Source organism: Scomber japonicus, chromosome 22 (genome assembly GCF_027409825.1).
Source record: "Scomber japonicus isolate fScoJap1 chromosome 22, fScoJap1.pri, whole genome shotgun sequence".
In the NCBI taxonomy this organism is placed as follows: domain Eukaryota; kingdom Metazoa; phylum Chordata; class Actinopteri; order Scombriformes; family Scombridae; genus Scomber; species Scomber japonicus.
The window spans coordinates 9874003-9892855 of NC_070599.1; the positions used below are offsets into that span (position 1 = coordinate 9874003).

Here is an 18853-nt window from a genome sequence, read left to right on the forward strand (position 1 = left end):
CATGTTCAGGCTGTAGAGTCTGATACATTTCATTTATTACTTGTGAAGATGAAGCACTACATGGTGACAAAGTGGTCATTTGAGACAGCATTGCTTTATAGTACTGTGGGTCTTTTAGCTCTGGAAGGCTCTGCTAACTTAGTGGTTGTCATCTGCTTTGGTTTTAAAGTAACTTTTTTTTGGTCATCATTAATGCTTTGAAGTTTGGGCTTTTTATACTTGTCCCCCCCCACCCCCACCCCTTCCCTCCCCAATTATTACTTTTTTCCTTCTACCCTTTCCTAATTTCCTCCATTTGCTTTTATCTCCCTCTGAGCTCCTCTGCAACTTAGGTCGCTCACTTTTTCTTGGCTCCTCCTTTCTTTTCTTTCTCCAGCTTCCTTTTTTCCTTCTTGTCTTTATATTAATCTTTTTTTTTTCCTTCTTTTCTTTCTTTTTTTCCCCCGCTCTCTTGAAGGAGATTAGGAGGACTTGTGATGGAATATTAACTCTTAGTGGCACTATATGGTCCCTGTACTCGCCTCTTAATAGGCTTACACATACACAGAAATGTCCACTCACACTGAGGCCATACGCATACAATAGCACTGACACAGGCACAAGCTTAAACATACATGTCACACACGCTCCAACTCTTGCCACACACACTGGGTTGTCCAGTTGAACTCTGTTATTTTTCCATCACTAGCCACACTAATCCCTGTCAGGAAGAGTGTGTGTATTTCTCTCAGCTATGTGTTTGTTTTCTGTGTAATAAGCAGCTGTTTGGTTGACCTCTGTAAATGTCTCCCTCTCTCTCTTTCTCTCTCTCTCTCTCTTTCTCTTTGCTCAATCCCTTTCTCTCTCTTTAGCTATCTCTCTTTAGCTATCTCTCTCTCTCTCTCTCTCTCTCTCTCTTTAGCTCTCTCTCTCTCTCTCTCTCTCTCTCTCTCTCTCTCTCTCTCTCTCTCTCTCTCTCTTTAGCTCTCTCTCTCTCTCTCTCTCTCTCTCTCTCTCTCTCTCTCTATCTCTCTCTCTCTCTCTCTCTCTCTCTCTCTCTCTCTCTCTCTTGTACCACTCTCCCCTGTCTCTCACCGTGTGGGTAAAGTCAAGTTAGAGCTGTTGGTAACATGCAGGGCTTTGTAGCCCATAGCAACCTCTGCTGATTAGCAGAGAATCCAGGAAATAGCTGGTGTTGTTTTTGCTTAAGTAATTCTCTATTTCATGTACAGTGAAGGTTGTGTACTGTAGGAAAGTACAGGAAGATTTGAAAGAAGGGGAAGTTTAGCACTTGACAGGCAGAAGTCAGCAGACAGGTCGAAGCGTTAAAACTGCAAGCTCAGAGGTCAGAGCGATCAACCGTAACAGGACAGTGCTTGCTTACATGAAGGAAACTCGGCATCTTAACTGTCTGTTCTTAAAAAAAATGCAAGTTAGTATAAATTGGTGTTAATGTAAATGTAGGGATGTCACCATTGATTCATCTGCAGTTCATTTTTCTTAATCAATTGATCTTATATTAGTCTATAGAATATGTATAAATAGTGAAAAACTTCCATCACATTTTCTCAGAACCTTATCTGGTCAACTACTACAATAGAAGACAAAGAATAGGTTTTATAAGACCAAACCAAAGTGCCTAGATGCTGCAGGAATCTAGGAAATCTGCATCTAAATGTTTTTGTTAGATGAGTTTGTTTCCCCTTCTCATGAGGTTAAACAGGTGCAGTGGCAGATATGTGAAATAATATGAGAATAATTAAATAGTCCTATGGGTGTTTTTTTATTAAAAACTATAAAGGGGATTTTTGTTTAGGAAAAAAAGATTGTATAAGTATGTAGGCCTGCTATAGAGCCAATTAGCTCAGCAGTAAAAAGGTTTCTTGGTCTCTCTTTCATTTTATGTGGTGAGTGTTTTTTCTTTTATATATTTCTGTTATTTTGGTGACCTGACATTGCCCATAAAATGTGTCTTTTAGTGTGTTTTCAATCTCTCTCATCCAATGGGGAGTGTGTTAAAGTTGGTCTTTTTTCGTGCTGTGCCGTTTGTGTGGGGTAGATTTTACATCAAAAGATAAAAGAACGAGAACACAGGCGGGCTTTAACTGTGGTTTGCCACTTTTTGTTAAAACATGATGAAGCAAAAAAAAAAGAGACCAACTTTTCCTCCTTCTTACCTTTTTATATGTGCTCTTTGTTTTGACTTTGTGTGTCTACTTCCTCTGTTCTTCCTCCTGTCTCTCTCTTCTCTCACTCCTTCCTCCCTCCTTCCCCTCCCCTCCCCCCTTACTGTGTTTGACAAGTGCTGCTTCTAACCATGCTCCACCTCACCTCCCTGCCCACCCACACACAAACCCCGCCCGTTGTGTGTCCTGTCTGTTGGTGTGTTTGATTGTGTGACGTTTTGGTGTGTTTGTCCTGCATTGGTATGTTTGTGTGTGTGTGTGTGTGTCGGGCGGGGTACTCCTCCTGTTCCTCCTCCCCTCCTCCCTCCCAGCCTAAACACTCCGGGCTCCCGCGCCTCCACTGCCTCGGCTGCTGCCGTCCTCTCATCTTCCTCCTCACGTCCCCGCCACCACAAGTCCCTGTCTTCCTCCAATCATCCATGCCCCTCTGACCTGCACGCACCAAGGCCCAGGCAAGTCTCTCTCACTCACTCACACTCAGACAGACACATACCCACAGCTCCCTTACAGCCCCTCTCAGCACACAACACTTAACTCCACCTAAATCATCAACTTTCCCTAAAGACCTCCACGGACAAAGAGGAGATGAAGAAAGGATGAAGGGATTTGTCTGTTTCTCAACGCTCCCATTACTGCTAGACTAACAGAAGAGCACCAGCTTTTTTTGGGGGAAAAACAGCTCTTTGATTAAAACCAATAAAATAAAATTGATCAAATAGGTGGAGTTTTCCCCCCCAAGAGGAGTTGTATTCATTAAACATATACTACTCTGTATACCAATAGCAACCACACATATTTTGACCTGAGCAAAGCCAGCTTCACCAGTTGCTGCATCTCATTTATGGTTGTATGTTTTATGCACTTTTGGTTTGTAAATGTCTTTTAATCAACTAGAAAATACTATTAAATATAATAGAAATATATTTAGATGCACTAACAAACTTGAAAGGCTTGACACACCACAGAGATGAGATAAATCAGTGATATTTGAACACTTTTAGAAATGCTCACAGCTAAAATCTGCTGTAAAACCTCAGATCACTTCCTTAATGATTATGATTTTTCCCGTCATGGCAAACCAAAAGCAGGAAGCAGAGTTAGCAGCAGTGTATGTGCTAAGAGAGAACACGACTCTGTGACTGTGTGACTAGAAATAGTTGTGTTATTGTGTGAATATCTTGAACAATGCGGTTTAGTATTTACCCAAATGTATTCACCACTATAACATCACCATAGTGAGATGTCCAACATTTGAAGAAACTTGCTATAAAAGACTCACCAGTTACTAAGCAACAGCCAGGAAGTAGCTTGTGAAGTTCAGAAATGTGTACTGGCTAACAGTGAGTGTTGAGACGTTGACATGCGTTGTCTTTGGCCAGTCAGTCACTTTCAAACTTCACATTTCCTACTAGACCATAACTGAAACGTCAGAGGTTGAGAACAAGAAGAGCAGGTTTTTGACTGCACTTTACCTCTGACAGACCACAGTTGCTTTTTCTTCTTCCTGGCAGGAAACAAAAAAAGAGAGAGAGAAAAAAACAGACAGATTTGGAGTTGAAGAACAAGAACAATTTAAAGAGCATGGGGTCTTAACAGCTAATAAACTAGTTTCCATAAATGCTGGACAGTGTTCGTTTGGGTTCTGATTTGCTTGATTTAAAGGTGCGCTTAATGTCTGCCTTCAAGATAATAGGGACAAAAAATTAGTTGAACAAGTCCAACAAGCTGACATTTCCTTGAAACTAACTGCTGACTATACGGGGACAAAGGCGTTACATGTTGTCATCTCAGGAATTTCCAGTTACCTAAAGGTTATGGGAAGATTAAAACCTTTTAAAGTGCCAAGTAACATCAATTGAGCAGGCCCAAGCACAGTGTAAACAGACTTGCTTTGGTAAGTATAGCTTAGAAGTCAAAGGAAGGACATTGTAATTATGGTGGAAGTGATATCGGAGGAAAATAATCACACCATTTAGCACTGAAACTAAACCATGTCGTTTTCAAGCTGTTGTCAACGCTACAGCTGACTGTCTTTGACACAGACACACATGTGCTGCCTTCATGAGACCAAGATGGTTTTTGTTTGAAACATCTAATGTACAGACAAACTGAAGTCACATCTTATTCAGCAATTACACTTTAGCAGTTAATAGCAGAAACAACTGGACAGATTCATCAGGCTGTCGGGGTGAATTGATTGATCCATAAACTGGCCTCTCTGAGCCTCACTAACCTGCCTGGTCTACCTGTGCTGGTAGACTGTGCAGGTAAGTGACATCAAACCTGTCAAAGGATGATATTAAAAATGCAGCTGCTCTGGGGAGAACCGGACAAAATGCAGATGTAGTAGTTTTGTTGATGCATGTTTCTGTGAAAACATATTTGTGGAAATGTTTGTACATTGTCCTCTATTAGTCTTTATGGCCTGTTGTTTGATTACACAGGATTTTCCCCGGCTCGCAGAAGAATTTCAGTTCTGTGTTTTTAACCAGGAAGTACGGTCCCTCTGCAAGTCTTTATAAATGTGGCCTCATACAGCCTCAGTCAGCTAAAAAGAAAACAAAACAAACACCTGCATATGAAGCAGCCAGGGGAAACCCTGTCCTCCATCTATTACCTGCTAAATGTGTGGTTGATGAATTGAATGGACTTGATGGTCATCTGTGTGAAGTTGTTCTCTGTTTGCTTGGTGTTTGTGTTGCTTTGCCGGCTCGCTTCATGCAGCTTGCTTAAGACATTGTTTCAAGGGCTACTCTGATATTTTGAATTTTAGTCCCTTTTCCTGGCACTTGTTACAAAATGGGGTTAAAGTTTTATGTCTCTCAGCTAACTTAAATACTGCCCGAGGCTGAGCTGATAAGCCACTTTCACAGACATAGACCCCCACCCCCCTTTGTGACACTTGTCTAGTGGAAAAAAACCCGAAAACAAATGTCAGACTAAAATTCCAGCAGAGCAAATGTCAAAGTGGCCCTCTGGCTGTATGTGGTTTTGTCTGCTCTATGTTGAAGTCTTATTCTGTTGCATGCATCATTCAGCAGTGAGCTTGGGCCGTTCAGAACCTGGTTGGGAACGCTGGAGAGAAGGTACCGCTCCAACACGTAGCCAGTACCCTGTTTGAGGAATAGGCACCTTTTCTCAGCATATAGTCCCATCCATTCCTATTTTATCCAGCTGTCCCCAAATACCTTCAGAATAGAAAAAAAACATCTCAAATGCCATTCTCATGAATGTAACATGTCTATTAACAACCTGTGTTACTGCATGAGTGTTCATGTACTGTAGTCAAGCAGGCAAAGCTGCACTGTAGCAGCTCCACATTTGTATGAAGCATGAAGTATAGGCAAATCAAGTGTGCAAGAAAATCCTCCAGCTGCACCATATATAACCACATTAACCTGTAACCACATCATGCCACACTGCAGACTCCAACCAGACTCATCTCATAAGTGTCAGTCAAAACTTCAGTTAACTCATGAACCACTGTTACAACGTGTGAACCAACTGTTGAGCTTTTAAAAAAGCAACCGTGTGGCCTGTTAACAAGACAAGCAACAGGTCTGTGTGGTTTAATTAGGTCGTTACCCCACCCCCCACCCTCCAACCCCAAAAATGTGACTGGTTCCCCACTACTCAGCCTGATCCAGCCTCTTTTTTTTACCCTTGCATTAGTATTCATAGATGACCTCTGTGTTTGTGTGTGTGTGTGTGTGTGTAGGTAGGTAACGTTAATCCATAGCAGAAAATTTGAACATATCCACATACACTGTGGGCTGGATTTTAAGGATGTTGAGTGTATTACAGGTCTGCAAGGGCCTGTCATGCAAATTTTAGGCACAAAACTGTTTCTTTTTTAATACATCTGTGGTCATTTTTTAAAGTTTTACCATCTGCACTTTCACGGCCACGCATTGATTCCCATTAACAGTGTGAACACACCGAGCTGTGCTGAGTCATCGTGATTCCAGCCTTTTTAAAAGTCAAAAATTAAAAGTGGCAGTTGGAGGCCGTTGTAACAAAGGGGACAGAAGCATTCCAGGTCATGTCCCTACTGCTAGTTTATGTGGTTCGCCAAAGATAAAAACCAAATGATGTAACGTCCAACTCCAGCACAGCAAAGATACTATTTATGAAGGGAATCAGGAATAGTAGGATCTTGTTTGAACAGAACAACATTCCCAACATGTATTTACAGTAAATACATCCCGCACCTGCAACATTTGTGCTCTCAGTCCTGTAGCGTCACTCTTCAAAAGACTTCACGTGTGTATTAACTCATTACTCTTTACCAACTCCCCTCTCTGTTTTCATTACGCTCTGTGTGTGCTTTGTGTTTGTACTTTTGTCATTGGTTTGTTATGTAATCTGCTGCAGGTGTACAAGTGCCTCATACTGCCACTGAAGATGCATGTTTTTGTCTGTCTGTGTGTGTATATGAGAGATAACTGGAGGTATGTGATGCTTTGCCCTATGGCCGAAGCTAAGAGGATTAACTGTGTGTGTGTGTGTGTGTGTGTTACTAACCTGATGTGGCCCTAAATATTGACTTGCCTGACTTTAGGGATTATATAAAACATCAGAGCGAGCACTTTGAACAGACATAGATACTTGTATGACCTAACATTGAAGGGTAAGTAGCACTTCAAGAGGAAGTGTTTTTCTCCTTTTATGGGGTTTTCTAACTGTGTTCTTTTCTCACCCACCCTCCACTCCCATCTTATTTCTTTCTTCTCTTTTGTTTATGTCTCTTCTCTCCTACCACATCACCTCAACACCTCACTTTGTTCCTCTTTTTTTTCTTTCTTTCTTCATGCCGTCTCGTTACCCATCTGTATCACCCTGAATTCTTCTTCCTTCATTTGCACTTCCTCCTCTCTGCCTGGTTTCTTATCACACCTTCCAAACTTCTTATTCCTCCCAAATCTATTTGCACCTCTTTCCTTCTCTGCACATCCGCTTCTCCTCTCCTTTGCATCACCTGTTCTTTACCTTTCCTCCCTCCATTGTCCTCCTCTGTTTCTTCCCACCATCCTTTTTACAGCGCGCCAGCTCAGCGGGCGCCTGTTGCCTCCCCATCTGCCCACAACATCAGCAGCGCTGCCTCGACAGACCGCACCAACTTCTCCCGAGGGGTGGGCATCCGCAGCACGTTCCACGCAGGCCAGCAGCGAGGCGCCCGGGACCAGCAGGGCTCCGCCTACCCCGGCGGGCCCGCGTCCCCTTCGCTGTCGCACGGCAACAGCCAGGCTCGGAGGGCACATGGCGCCACAGGGATTTTCAGCAAGTTCACATCAAAGTTTGTACGCAGGTGAGTGCTGGAAAAGAGAGGAAGGAGCATGGGAAAATGAGAAAGGTGTAAAAAATGAAGATGCAGAATTGATGAAAAGAAAAAAACAGCATGAGAAGTTAATATGTGGTTATAGTGTTGGGTAGAGAGCAGAGAGAGGAAGTAGTAAACAGGAAGGACAAGAGAGGCCATGTGGCAGAAGAAGGCACAAATACTAGCATGTCAGAGATGCACTCTAACAGTGAATGCAAAGCACTTGTGATAGCCACTGTTCTATTTTTTTTATGCAGTTAACTTGTAGCTCAAGTACAGTTTTGAGTGTTTAGCTTAAACAGAAAATGAGTAGGTTTACATTACAAGTCATTTCATGTGCTCATTTCCTCTCAGGAACGACCTAGTGTACGTCCATGTCAGCCATTGGTTTCAGAGTATTTCTTTAAAGGGGCTGCTCTCATCTCTTCCCTATCACTAAACTCTTGCTGATCTGTAACTCTGCTGAGAGTAGAAAGGGAGAGGAAGGGAACAGCTGTGTCTTCTCTATAATTTTGTTTGGTGCAGCGGTGACCGAGGAGCAATTTTGGTTTTTGGTTGTACGTCTGGCCCAGTTTTCATCTCACTCCTCCTCCAGTGCAGGTTGCAGCAGTAAAACTACTCTCGTGGGTACCTGGTTGTAATGGAAGCTAAACTGGTTTTTATTTATGTTGGTTTTATTTTCTCTGTAATTGGAGTCGGTTTTCGAGCTTTGATCCTTCTCCGCTGTAAATGCAGAGAGGAGACGATGGGAGTGCGTTGTGGTTATAAAAAGGAAAAGTAACAGACAAGAGGGAAAAGCCAGACAGACTAACAGTATGTTGTGTTAAATGACAATGAGAAACGGTCACAGATGGATATCTTCATGAATATTTGGCCTTTGAAGTTAATATTGGCATTAGTCTTTAGTCATGTAGCACCAATTTATAATGGTGAATTTGCCATTTAGTGCACAATAAGATTTACTGTAAAAGGGTTGAAGATAATTGAAGATTAATTAATCATAGGCTGTAATTGTCTTGTTAAATTCTGAATGTATAATTTGATGATCAAGGGAAAAAGGTTATTCTGTATTTATCTTACTTTCTATAAAAACCATATGAAGACTGAAATCTACAGGGCATTAGTTGCCTGTCAATAGTTGCCAGACTTTCTCTTGCTGTTTGTGGCACTCAGCCCAACTTCATTCACTTCTAATCAGTCTTAAAAAGCTCGTCACAGATTATTCTTTTAAAAAAGGCTCAGTGATGTCCTAAAACAGCTGGGCACTGTAGCTTTTAAAAAGCATTACTCAAACAGGAGTAGCTAGTGCATTTGTTGGAGACTATTTTCAGCAGGACAGTGTATGTGGGATTGACCCAAAATAAATCCAGTGCAACAGTGTGGCTTATGATGTGTTTTTAATAGACAACAATGAAGCTCTGCTGCACTGAGGAATAAGATATATTAAGCTTCAACTACAAACCAATACTTGTTAGGATCAATTTATTGTTGATTTGAGTCTTTTTGTGGAATTGGTTGACAGTAAAAAAAAAAAATATCACCAGCTTTGTCAGATGATGGTGTGAAGGGTGGCTGACTAGCATATTATTATCTGAGGCTGAGGAAGAGGCAGGAAGTGAGGGCTTTTTAAGGTGGCAGGAACGAACAAGACAGAAAAAGGAAAGCCCGAGAGAGCAGCGACAGAACAATGCGAAACTGAGAGAGAAGGTGAGATTTCCTCCGTTGTCACCCAAGCAGCCATGCACAACATAGGTGTTGAAATATATGTTAGAAAGGAACCAAAAGGAAGAAAGAATGAGCGCACAGTGTTATTTGGGTGGGGTGGGGGGCGGGGATGGGGGGGGGGGGGATTCGTGAGCTTGAAAGAAAGAAATTGAGAATGATCAAGTGCCTTGCCTGCATGAGTGGGTGCTGGTGTACTGTGTGTGTGTGTGTGTGTGTGTGTGTGTGTGTGTGTGTGTGTGTGTGTGTGTGTGTGTGGAGGTACAAGCACAGCCACTCTCCAGGCCTCCCACTCAGAGATACTGTAGCTCCGTGGCGACAGTAGCCATGGTTACACCGGAGATATCACTTTTCCCTCAACTATAAATACCACTAGTGGGGACACCTTGACACACATGCATGCACGCACGCGCACACACACACACACACACTTTCTAAGTTGGCGTGCTGGTAGGAAGTAGAGGTGGTGGAGACAGAGAGATTGTGTTGCATTAGTACAGTTTAACTGAACACACACACACACATACACACACACTTAGGTTGTGTGTTTTATTAACATATCATATAACCTCAGCACAGCACTTTCCTGCTTGGAGTGAGAGTGATGTTTCTCTGTCCTTCAAACACATTGCATGAGTGTGTGTGTGTGGGTTTGCATGAGTGTGTGTGTGAAGGAGATTAAGTTTCTCAATGTGTGTTGAAGATTAAGTTATTGCTTAACATGTGCTTTTTCATTTGAAATGTGTCTTTGTGTGTGTACAGGAGATGCTTTCTTTCTCTCTTTTTTTCTTTTTCTTTTCTTTTCTTTTCAGTTTTCTTTTTCTTTAAATAAATAAAATGTTATCACGTTTGAACTTTTCACCTCACAAACACTTCTTTTCAGGATCAGCCAGGACTGCTCTGTGTGTGGAGGAGCACTTCATTTCATGTTGGGAGGGGCGGGTGAGGGGTGACTGTGTTCAGACGGGGGTCTCTTAATGGAATGTTCCCACAGAGTCCATTAAATCCCTCAAAACTGCATTTAATGAAGTCTGTTGACACGTTCACATCAATAATTCCCACATTTGAACACATGTAGAATGCAGAGACACTGGTTTTCTTTTTTGTTTTCTTTATTTTTGTGTGTTTTTTTTTGGTTTTTTTGCTCTTTCTGCTTCAATCCCTAATGAGCCTGGTTCATGTTTTTTGCTTTAAAGTTGACTATTGCGAGGGCAGCTTGTCTTTTACAGGAAAGTCATAAATATATATAAGTTTTATACATACGTTTTTTCTCTTTCTTTCTTTATCCCTCTTTTGTTTTTGTAGAAATCTCTCGTTCAGGTTTCCGAGAAGGTAGGCAACATCCCCAACGTATATAATATAACCCCTTGACATATATCCGTATATTCTCTTCTTCATATATATTTTACATATATATATATATATATATATTTCCTCCCCTTTTGGTGTTTCGTGCAGCTTTTTGTTGAAATTTTCCCTTGTGCCTTGAGCCTTATCTTTTCTCCTCCTCTTTTTTTTCTGTGGTTGGCCCCTTTTTTTGAGCCTTCTGGTTTTGAGTGCCGTGTTTTGGCCCATTTTTATTTCTTTTTTTTTTGTACTAACTACCCCCTCACCCACCCACTCACTCACTTAACTCACTCACTCACTCACTCATCATCATGTGGCACAATAACACCTCACCCCTCTCACTCTTCGTCCCTCCATCGTTCCTCCCACCCACCTCTCCCTCATCCTCACCCCTCCTCCTTTTCCATTTATTTACCAGGTAGAGAGAGTGTGTGTGTGTGTGTGTGTGTGAGCTCATACACCATCCCACCTCCACCCCCACCCCTCCTCCCCCCTTAGCGTTCTAGATTTAGGTCGAGTCTTAATGGTGCAATAGATCAAACTACTCCCTTCCTGCTCTTAACTCTTTCCTTTTCTTAGCTTCAGATGCAGGTAATTTAGTCCTTCCGCTCCAAATCTTTGAGGTCATGGTACAAAAATGTTGAATCCCACACTAATTTAACCATTTTCATGACAGAAAAGAGACACAGGGTAGCAGAATTCATTTTTAAGTTTGTATGATTATTAGTAGTAGTTATTTTCCCCACTGATTGTGTAATATTGCTAACCAGCCTAACGCTACCTACCAAACCCTCCAAACCATCACCCATCTCACTTCTCTGCTTTCATACGTTTGGTCACTTGAATTTTCATTAGCCGTAGAAGACTGAAGTTGTGACTGGTAGTTTCTGATCCCACTGGGAATACAGTTGTAATGATAAATCTCTGGCTGTAGTCGGTAGTCACGGACGGAGGTAGAGAGGAGGAGAGGACCCAGGAGGGACGGGGCTGCAGTGTTTCTCAGGCTGCACTCTTTTCTGGAGGCTGCACTCTTCCTTTCTTTCATCGCTCTGTTCTCACTCTGGCACTGGCTCTCTAACAGCAGCAGCAGAACTGGATGGCTTTGACCTACTCTGGCTGTAAAAAGACCTTTTATTGCTCTGGACACACACACACACACACACTGAGAACACTTCATGGCACATATATGTATATTCACACTGATACAACACTGAAATATACACAAAAATCCATATTCATGTCTTGTATCTCTCCACACATGTTGATACATTTTACATTTATAAATGCTCATGCTCAACACATATATCACAAACATGTAACACACACACACACACAGACACATACACACACACACACACACACACACTTCTATCTTCTACCACACAGCAGTGTTGACTGCTTTATACCAGCAGATAGAGCAATTTTCTTTCTTAATCTGGACCATTGCTCCACCTGCTGGTCAGAACGTGTAATACTTTTTTTAACAACACAATGGTGAACTGCTGTTGGAACTTATTTTTTGTATAAGTAACTCTAACCGTGGTGTATATAAGGATTATTATATGTAGTATGTATATGTATAAATATGGGGCATATTAGTTATTATAGATAATTATGAATAGATGAGTAGTATGTATTTACAGTGCACCATATATAGTCAAAGTGTTAAACAATGTGACAAGTGACTCTGGTATTCATTTCAAAGTCCTTTGTTCCCCGTTGATGTCACAGTGCCCCTCCTCTGATAGCCATTTTGCATCCCTCCATGTTTACCTAAATCATACTGAGCATGCAAAATGGCATAAGTGATTTTAATTTTGCATTGTTCACCAATTTACCTCTATAATTTTAAGATATACTTGTGTAACTTTTTTTCTACTTCTCCCACTTGCCATTTGTCATGTACTCTATATTTTTGTAACCATGTTTCTATTGCAGGAGGTATTTTACCTGACATTTTAAATCACTATCATTATTATTATTATTTTTAATGGGGCAAAACAGCAACGTTGTATTTTCCCACAACCAAATGAATTTAAGACCATAAACTGCTGAATTTGTCTGGTGTGTCACTTTCCTTCCATCGTCTGCACGTGTTTTGCTGTTTGTCCGTCTTTGTTTCTGTCTGTTTTGGCTTTTCTCCCTTCAGTTTATGTGTCATGTCTGCTGGTGTGTGAGAGAATATTTGTGTATGTGTGTGTATGTTATATTAGCTATAGTTTAAAGTGTTGTTTTTATAGAGCGTGTATGTGTGTATATATGTGTGTGTGTGTGTTAAAGAACCTGTGTGTAGGTCCAGTGTTACTAATAAAGGTTTTAACACAGCAGTGGGATCATTAATGCTCCTAACCTCCTTTAGTCACAGGACATGCTCACTCACCATGCCAACCATCCTGTTCCAAACCATTCCATCCTGGTCCAAAGTTCCATCTCATATTTTGTTCCCAACATTCCGTTTTGTTGGAATACATTTCATTTCATTTCAAACCATTCCATTCTGTCCAAACCATTCCATCTCTGCTCCATTGTTTTTTTTTGTCACATTTTGTTCCCAACGTTCCATTGTGTTGCATTCCAAACCATTCCAATCTGTTGTAACTGGTTGGAAATGTTTTAAATCTGGTCTAAACTGCTCCATTACTTTACCAGCAGTTTCACTTATTCCCAGATTCCTCATCCTGCTTTGAGCAGCTTATTTCATTTAATGTCAACTGCTCCAAACACATGCTTTTCAATTGAGGCAATTCAATCCCATTCTAAACTATATCTCACCCATCATCCTGAATTTTACTCAATTGTTCACCTCACTGACCAGTCATGACATATGCTCAGTGGGGCGGGGGGGTGGGCTGTGATAAAGTGGTTGCACAGAGTGGACTGGCATTTAGACCTGGAGCGTTGTGGGCTGCGTAGTCCTCAGCTGGTTCTTAGATTAAATTAAAGCATCCTCTATAAAGTCAGAGTGGAATTTAATATTTGGCATGGAGGCTGGATGTGCTTGGATTGGAACTGTCAGTCAGGCATGGCGAGCAAGCGTGCTTGTGTCGAGCCGGCTGATTTTACTATCTGTGTAAAAGTCAAAACTGTTGCCCCTGAGCCACCAAAAAGACTAAACTTGTGTTGATTTTTCTCGAGGAGTCCGTATGAGGGAGAGGGTCGGGATGAGGGGAGCAGGTGAGATACAGAACAGACTGAAACCCCCCCCCCCCCCCAAAAAAAACCCTGCATACCCTTCAGAAGCCCAGACTCTACCAAAATCCGCCTGCCAATCAGTAGACTGGAGCCAATCAGTAGATGATCTCTGAGCTTGTTTGTGAATGGCTGGGAGAGGGAAGGAGGGGGAGGGAGGTGGTGGTGGTGGGGGGGGGGGGGGCGAGCTGGGATATAATTGGTTGGTGATGGTGATATAGTGGCTTAACCAATCAGGGGACGGGAGATTATAGCAGTGAATGGTAGCATCCCAGATAGCGAGAGTGCTGGTGTTAGAGGTTGACCTGCATGATGGTGTGTGTGTGTGTGTGTGTGTGTGAGGGGAAATCAAATCCAGTACCCAAATGTGTGTTTGTGTGTAAGTAGACCTGAAACTTACCATATAAGAACACACACACACACAGAGGTGTAAATCCACACACATTTGTGTAACCAGAGAAAAAGGCGCACACACAAACACACACAGGGGTACTTAAATTTTTTTTGCTTTTTGTCTTCATTCATTTCCACGACCTCATCATCTCCCTCTTCCTCTCAATCCCCCTGTCCATTTCTCCTCCCTCCTCCTCCTCCTTCTGCTGCCTTCTTTGTCTCTACTTTTTAAATAATTCTCTCAATTCTTACACTTTTCCTCCTTTTCTCTCTGCTTATTTCTCTCCTCCCTCTTTTCCTTAACACCCCCCTACCCTCTACCCGTGTACCCTATTTTCCCCCTCTTTTTCCTTTTTTATCTCCTTTTTCTTCCTTTCTTCTCGTTCTCCTCCACCCTCCCATCCCTCCATCCAGGTCCATGCTGAGCAGTACGGTGGACAAGTCGGAGAAGACGTCCGGCGGTGTTCTCTCCTCCTCTTCCAACAACGATGAGAACAACTCCTCACCAGGATCTGGTAACACTGGTACGTCAGGTTTAATGATATCTTTCTACTTCTGTAAATAGTTGAAGAAACGGAGTCAACAACTTCTAATATCTGACTTTCTCCAGTATTCCACGTCTACGCCACGCTATTGAGTGTCATATACGCATAGAACAGTGTAAATGTATACAGTTAAAACATCTCTCTGTGATTCCTCCATCACTTCCCACTCTCACCACACTTCTCTCCTCCTTCCTCCAGGTGGCACCGGCACGCCTCCGGCCATCGCCAGCCAGAAGGACTCAGCCAAACCGCGCTCGCTGCGCTTCACCTGGTCCATGAAGACCACGTCGTCCATGGAGCCCACGGAGATGATGCGCGAGATCCGCAAGGTGCTCGACTCCAACAGCTGCGAGTACGAGATGCGCGAGCGCTACATGCTGCTGTGCGTGTCGGGCAACCCGGCGCGCGACGACTTCGTCCAGTGGGAGATGGAGGTGTGCAAGCTGCCGCGGCTCTCCCTCAACGGCGTACGCTTCAAGAGGATCTCGGGCACATCCATCGCCTTCAAGAACATTGCCTCAAAGATTGCCAACGAGCTCAAGTTGTGAGTGCGAAGGAGCAAGCGAGGAGAGATGAGATTAAAGGGTGGAGGCGGGAGGGCGAAGAGGGTGAGAGCAAGGGCGACGAGGATGAAGATGATGCTGTAGGCGGGGTGGGGGCACTGTGGAGGTCAGGAGGTAAGCTAAAGGGTGGGATCACTTTTAAAATAACGCGATTGTTATCGACAAAGGTCTGAAGTAGGGCTATCGGTTCTCTGAGACTAGAAAATGTTTCTTTTCTAGAGGTTTCTGTTCCTTAAGTTCCCGACGCCCTGCGTTTAGAAACTCTGAGTTGATCTGCTCTGAGTTGTGAAGTACTTACAGACCGAAGTCTTCTCTCTCCCTGCGGGGTGTTTTTTTTTTTTTTTTTTTTTTTTTTGTCACGTTCTACTTAGACGTTCCACTCTTCTGCATGTCCGATCTGCTCTGTTTTTTTTTGTTTTTTTTTTAGGAGTCTCACTTTGATCACTTTGACCACTCCTGTCACTTCCTGCTGTTTGTTCAGTTTCTCTGCACGGTTCTGCTGCCAGGTGTTTTGGGTAGGAGGGAAACCGGGTGAATATCGGGGGTTGGATGGAGGACAAATAGAGCGGAGAAAAGCTGGAAAAAGGAAAAAAAATATGGAACTTTCTTTGAATCTTGGAAGGATTGACAGAAAGTTCAGGTTGGAATATGGAGCCTTATTTTGCTGGAAAACTCAAAGAAGTTTTGATTGAATATGTTCTGATTGTCCTCCAAAATCTGAACGGACTCCATACTGAGCCAGGAGCAATGGTCCTCCAGACACACAAACACACACACACACACACACACACACTCACACACTCATACACAAACAGACGGACTACAGATGGATTTGGATGGACGAACTGTCTTCTTGTTGGTGTTGGTAAAAGGACGCTTTCCACTCTCCACCTGCCCAACCCCCCACCCTCCCACCCTTGAAATGAACTTAAAAAAAAAAAAAAATCCACCTGATCCTTCCTTCCACCACCCGCCCCCCCCCCACACACACACACATACATACACACCCTTCCCTACTCTTTATGCACACAAACACACCCCTTTCTCCCCTCTGATTTCAAACTGAACTCGGCACAAACACATCCATGGTTTTCACCTCTTCACTCCCTTTTCTGCCTCTTTTTTTTTTTTTTTTTTTTATTTCTCTCGCCATCGAGTCCGAGGAGGCCAGTTTAGTCATCAAGTGTTGATGTTGTCATTGATCCTACGGGCTGAGACTGTAAGCCTGTACTTTTTTTTTTTTTTTTTTTTTAATTTAGTTTTTTCTTTTTATTGCTTTTAAAACGAGTTGTGCACTGGAAAAGAAAAGAGGGGCATATTGGAAACCGTGGAGGAACGGACTGATGAACGGACGGGGTCGTCGATGGATTTTTATGTTGCCTTTTCTTTTGAAGAATTACATTTTTGGGGGTATGTTGTTGTTGCATACGTCAGCACATAAATGCTCAAATGATCTATTTTGTCTTTTTCTTTTCTTTTTTTTTTTTTTTAAATGTTGGTATCGCTTCGGTTGGCATCACGCCTTCATATCCAGAATGTCAACCCTGAACCGACGGATTTCTCTCCCACTTTCTCTCAATTTCTTTCTTTCTTTTTCTTTGCCCCCCCTCCCCTCTCTCTCTCTCTCTCTCTCTCTCTCTCCTGCCCCCTCCCACTTTCCTTTTCTGCTACACGTGTTCCCAAAGAGTAAACAGAAAACACAAAGGTGTCGTTGGTAACAAACAGTATGTGTGTGCGTGAGTGTATTAAATAAAAAAAAGATCACTGGAAAATAAGAAAAACTTAAAAAAAGACAAAGAAGAATCAACGACGACGAATGGTGAATTATTTTCTTCTTCTACTTTTGATTTGATAATATATTTTTGTGTCGTTTAAGAAATTTTGGGTTTGTACAGATCTGGATTTTTTTTTTTTTTTTTTGGGAGGGGAGGTTTAGTCGGGAGGGGTGTGTGAAGGGTCATGTCGGATCATATCATTGCTGCCTTTTCGGTGTAGTGCACCTTTAACACACACACACACATATTAAACATCAGCACACAGATCATTTATTGGATTAAACACAGAAAACCCCCCCCAATGCTGAAATCAGTGATGTAGTTAATGAAGATGATGATGATGATGATGGTAGTGAGGACAACTACTGCTCATTCAGTTTTGGCCTTTTTTTTTTTTCTTCCATCTGTCTTCATCTGTTTTTTTATTTTTTACTGGTTCAGAAAGGCTTGAAGCAGAGAGATAAAAGCAGGACAGACTTCTTCATCAAAGGTTCTCATATCTGAGCTCACGTTCAAAAAAAAAAAAAAACAGTGAGAAGAAGCAGCTTCCTTTTCTCTCTTTTTTTTCTTCCTTTTTTTTGCTCAGACGCTCCAGTTTTCTCAAAGCAGAAGTAAAAACAAAACACCGACACGCACTGGGGTCAGAGAAAGGGGGTCGATAGGGCGGGACGGGGCTGAGGGAGAGAGAGGGTGGGGGGGGCTCAAGGCTGAGTCCCGTCAGCTGGTTCTACCTTAACTTCACACTTTTCTTTCTTTCTATCACGATGACACACTGTCGTTTTATTATTATTATTATTATTTTTTCTTCAGTTTTTAATACGTCAGATTTGTTTTTCTTAAAGTTGATCATTGTATTAAGGTGCTGGGTATTGGATTCTAATTATTATTCTGGCTGTGCTGTTATATTATCTCTTTCAGGGTTGATTTTATTTTACATTATTTCGTTTTACATTGCTGTAATTTACATTGATTTTAAAAAAAACGTGTTCTGAGCAAACTGTAACTGTAGTAGTGGGTTTGGGGTTGGGAGGGGTGATCAACTCCTGAAAAATGTATTATTTGTTTTGTTTTTTTTGTGCAAAGACAAAATGATGAAAAATTACAATGATAGTAATAAAAACAATGATATAATGATAGTCTGACTCTGAAATCCATCCTATGAAAAGAAAGAGATGTATGAAGGGTTTTGTTTTTTTTCATTCAAATCAAAATAATCTCACCCTGGGGTTCATTTAGTAGCTGTTGCGGATGATTTTGAACGCATCACATGGTGGTGATGGTTTAATATGACAGACACTTGTTCATCAGACCTTCTGCCTGAGATGTGGGCTCAGCATGATCACATATATTCACAATATTTCCTATCAATTAGTGAGATGACCACTAGAAGACTTTTTCCCCACAAAGACTTTTTTCTTTAATTTGCAGATTTAATATCAACTTGGTCAATCTCATTGCAGAAATTAAAAAACTAAAATATTCATACATTTTCTAATCAGAGGAGACATAAGTCAGCTGGGTATGGGTATGTGTGTGTCAGTGCAGGTAGAAGCAGCTTTAAGAACAGAAATGTCTCAGTTATGTTTAATAAAGAGTCTCTATCATAAAGGCCCTGCTTGTACCTGCGTGTCAGATGACGCGATCACAGGTATGACCAGCAGAGACACGTTGCTGCTCACACCTGTCCTGACTCTGACACCACTTCCGGTCATGGTTACTGTGGAAGCGCCAGTTGTGTTTACAGTGCGGGTTAAAGAGTTAATGAAATATTTCGATCACTAATAAACATGTACGGGCTTATTCCAGTTATTCACATTACTCCACCCACGTGCAT

General features: G+C 42.1%; 1 protein-coding gene across 4 annotated transcripts in view; it reads left to right on the forward strand.

Annotated features, from left to right (window-relative positions):
* Positions 1–16198, forward strand: part of mark2b (MAP/microtubule affinity-regulating kinase 2b) — a 52471-nt gene extending 36273 nt beyond the window's left edge. For 2 of the 4 annotated variants that reach the window (XM_053343767.1, XM_053343765.1), the window contains exons 16-19: positions 7207–7473; positions 13693–13728; positions 14551–14660; positions 14880–16198. In XM_053343767.1, coding sequence (XP_053199742.1) covers positions 7207–7473; positions 13693–13728; positions 14551–14660; positions 14880–15229 — 763 coding nt within the window. In that variant the 3' untranslated portion in view covers positions 15230–16198. Of the gene's footprint in view, positions 1–2476; positions 2618–7206; positions 7474–13692; positions 13729–14550; positions 14661–14879 lie in introns of all 4 variants that reach the window. The other 2 variants (XM_053343768.1, XM_053343766.1) reach the window with 2 other exon arrangements.
* Positions 16199–18853: the final 2655 nt, after the last annotated feature.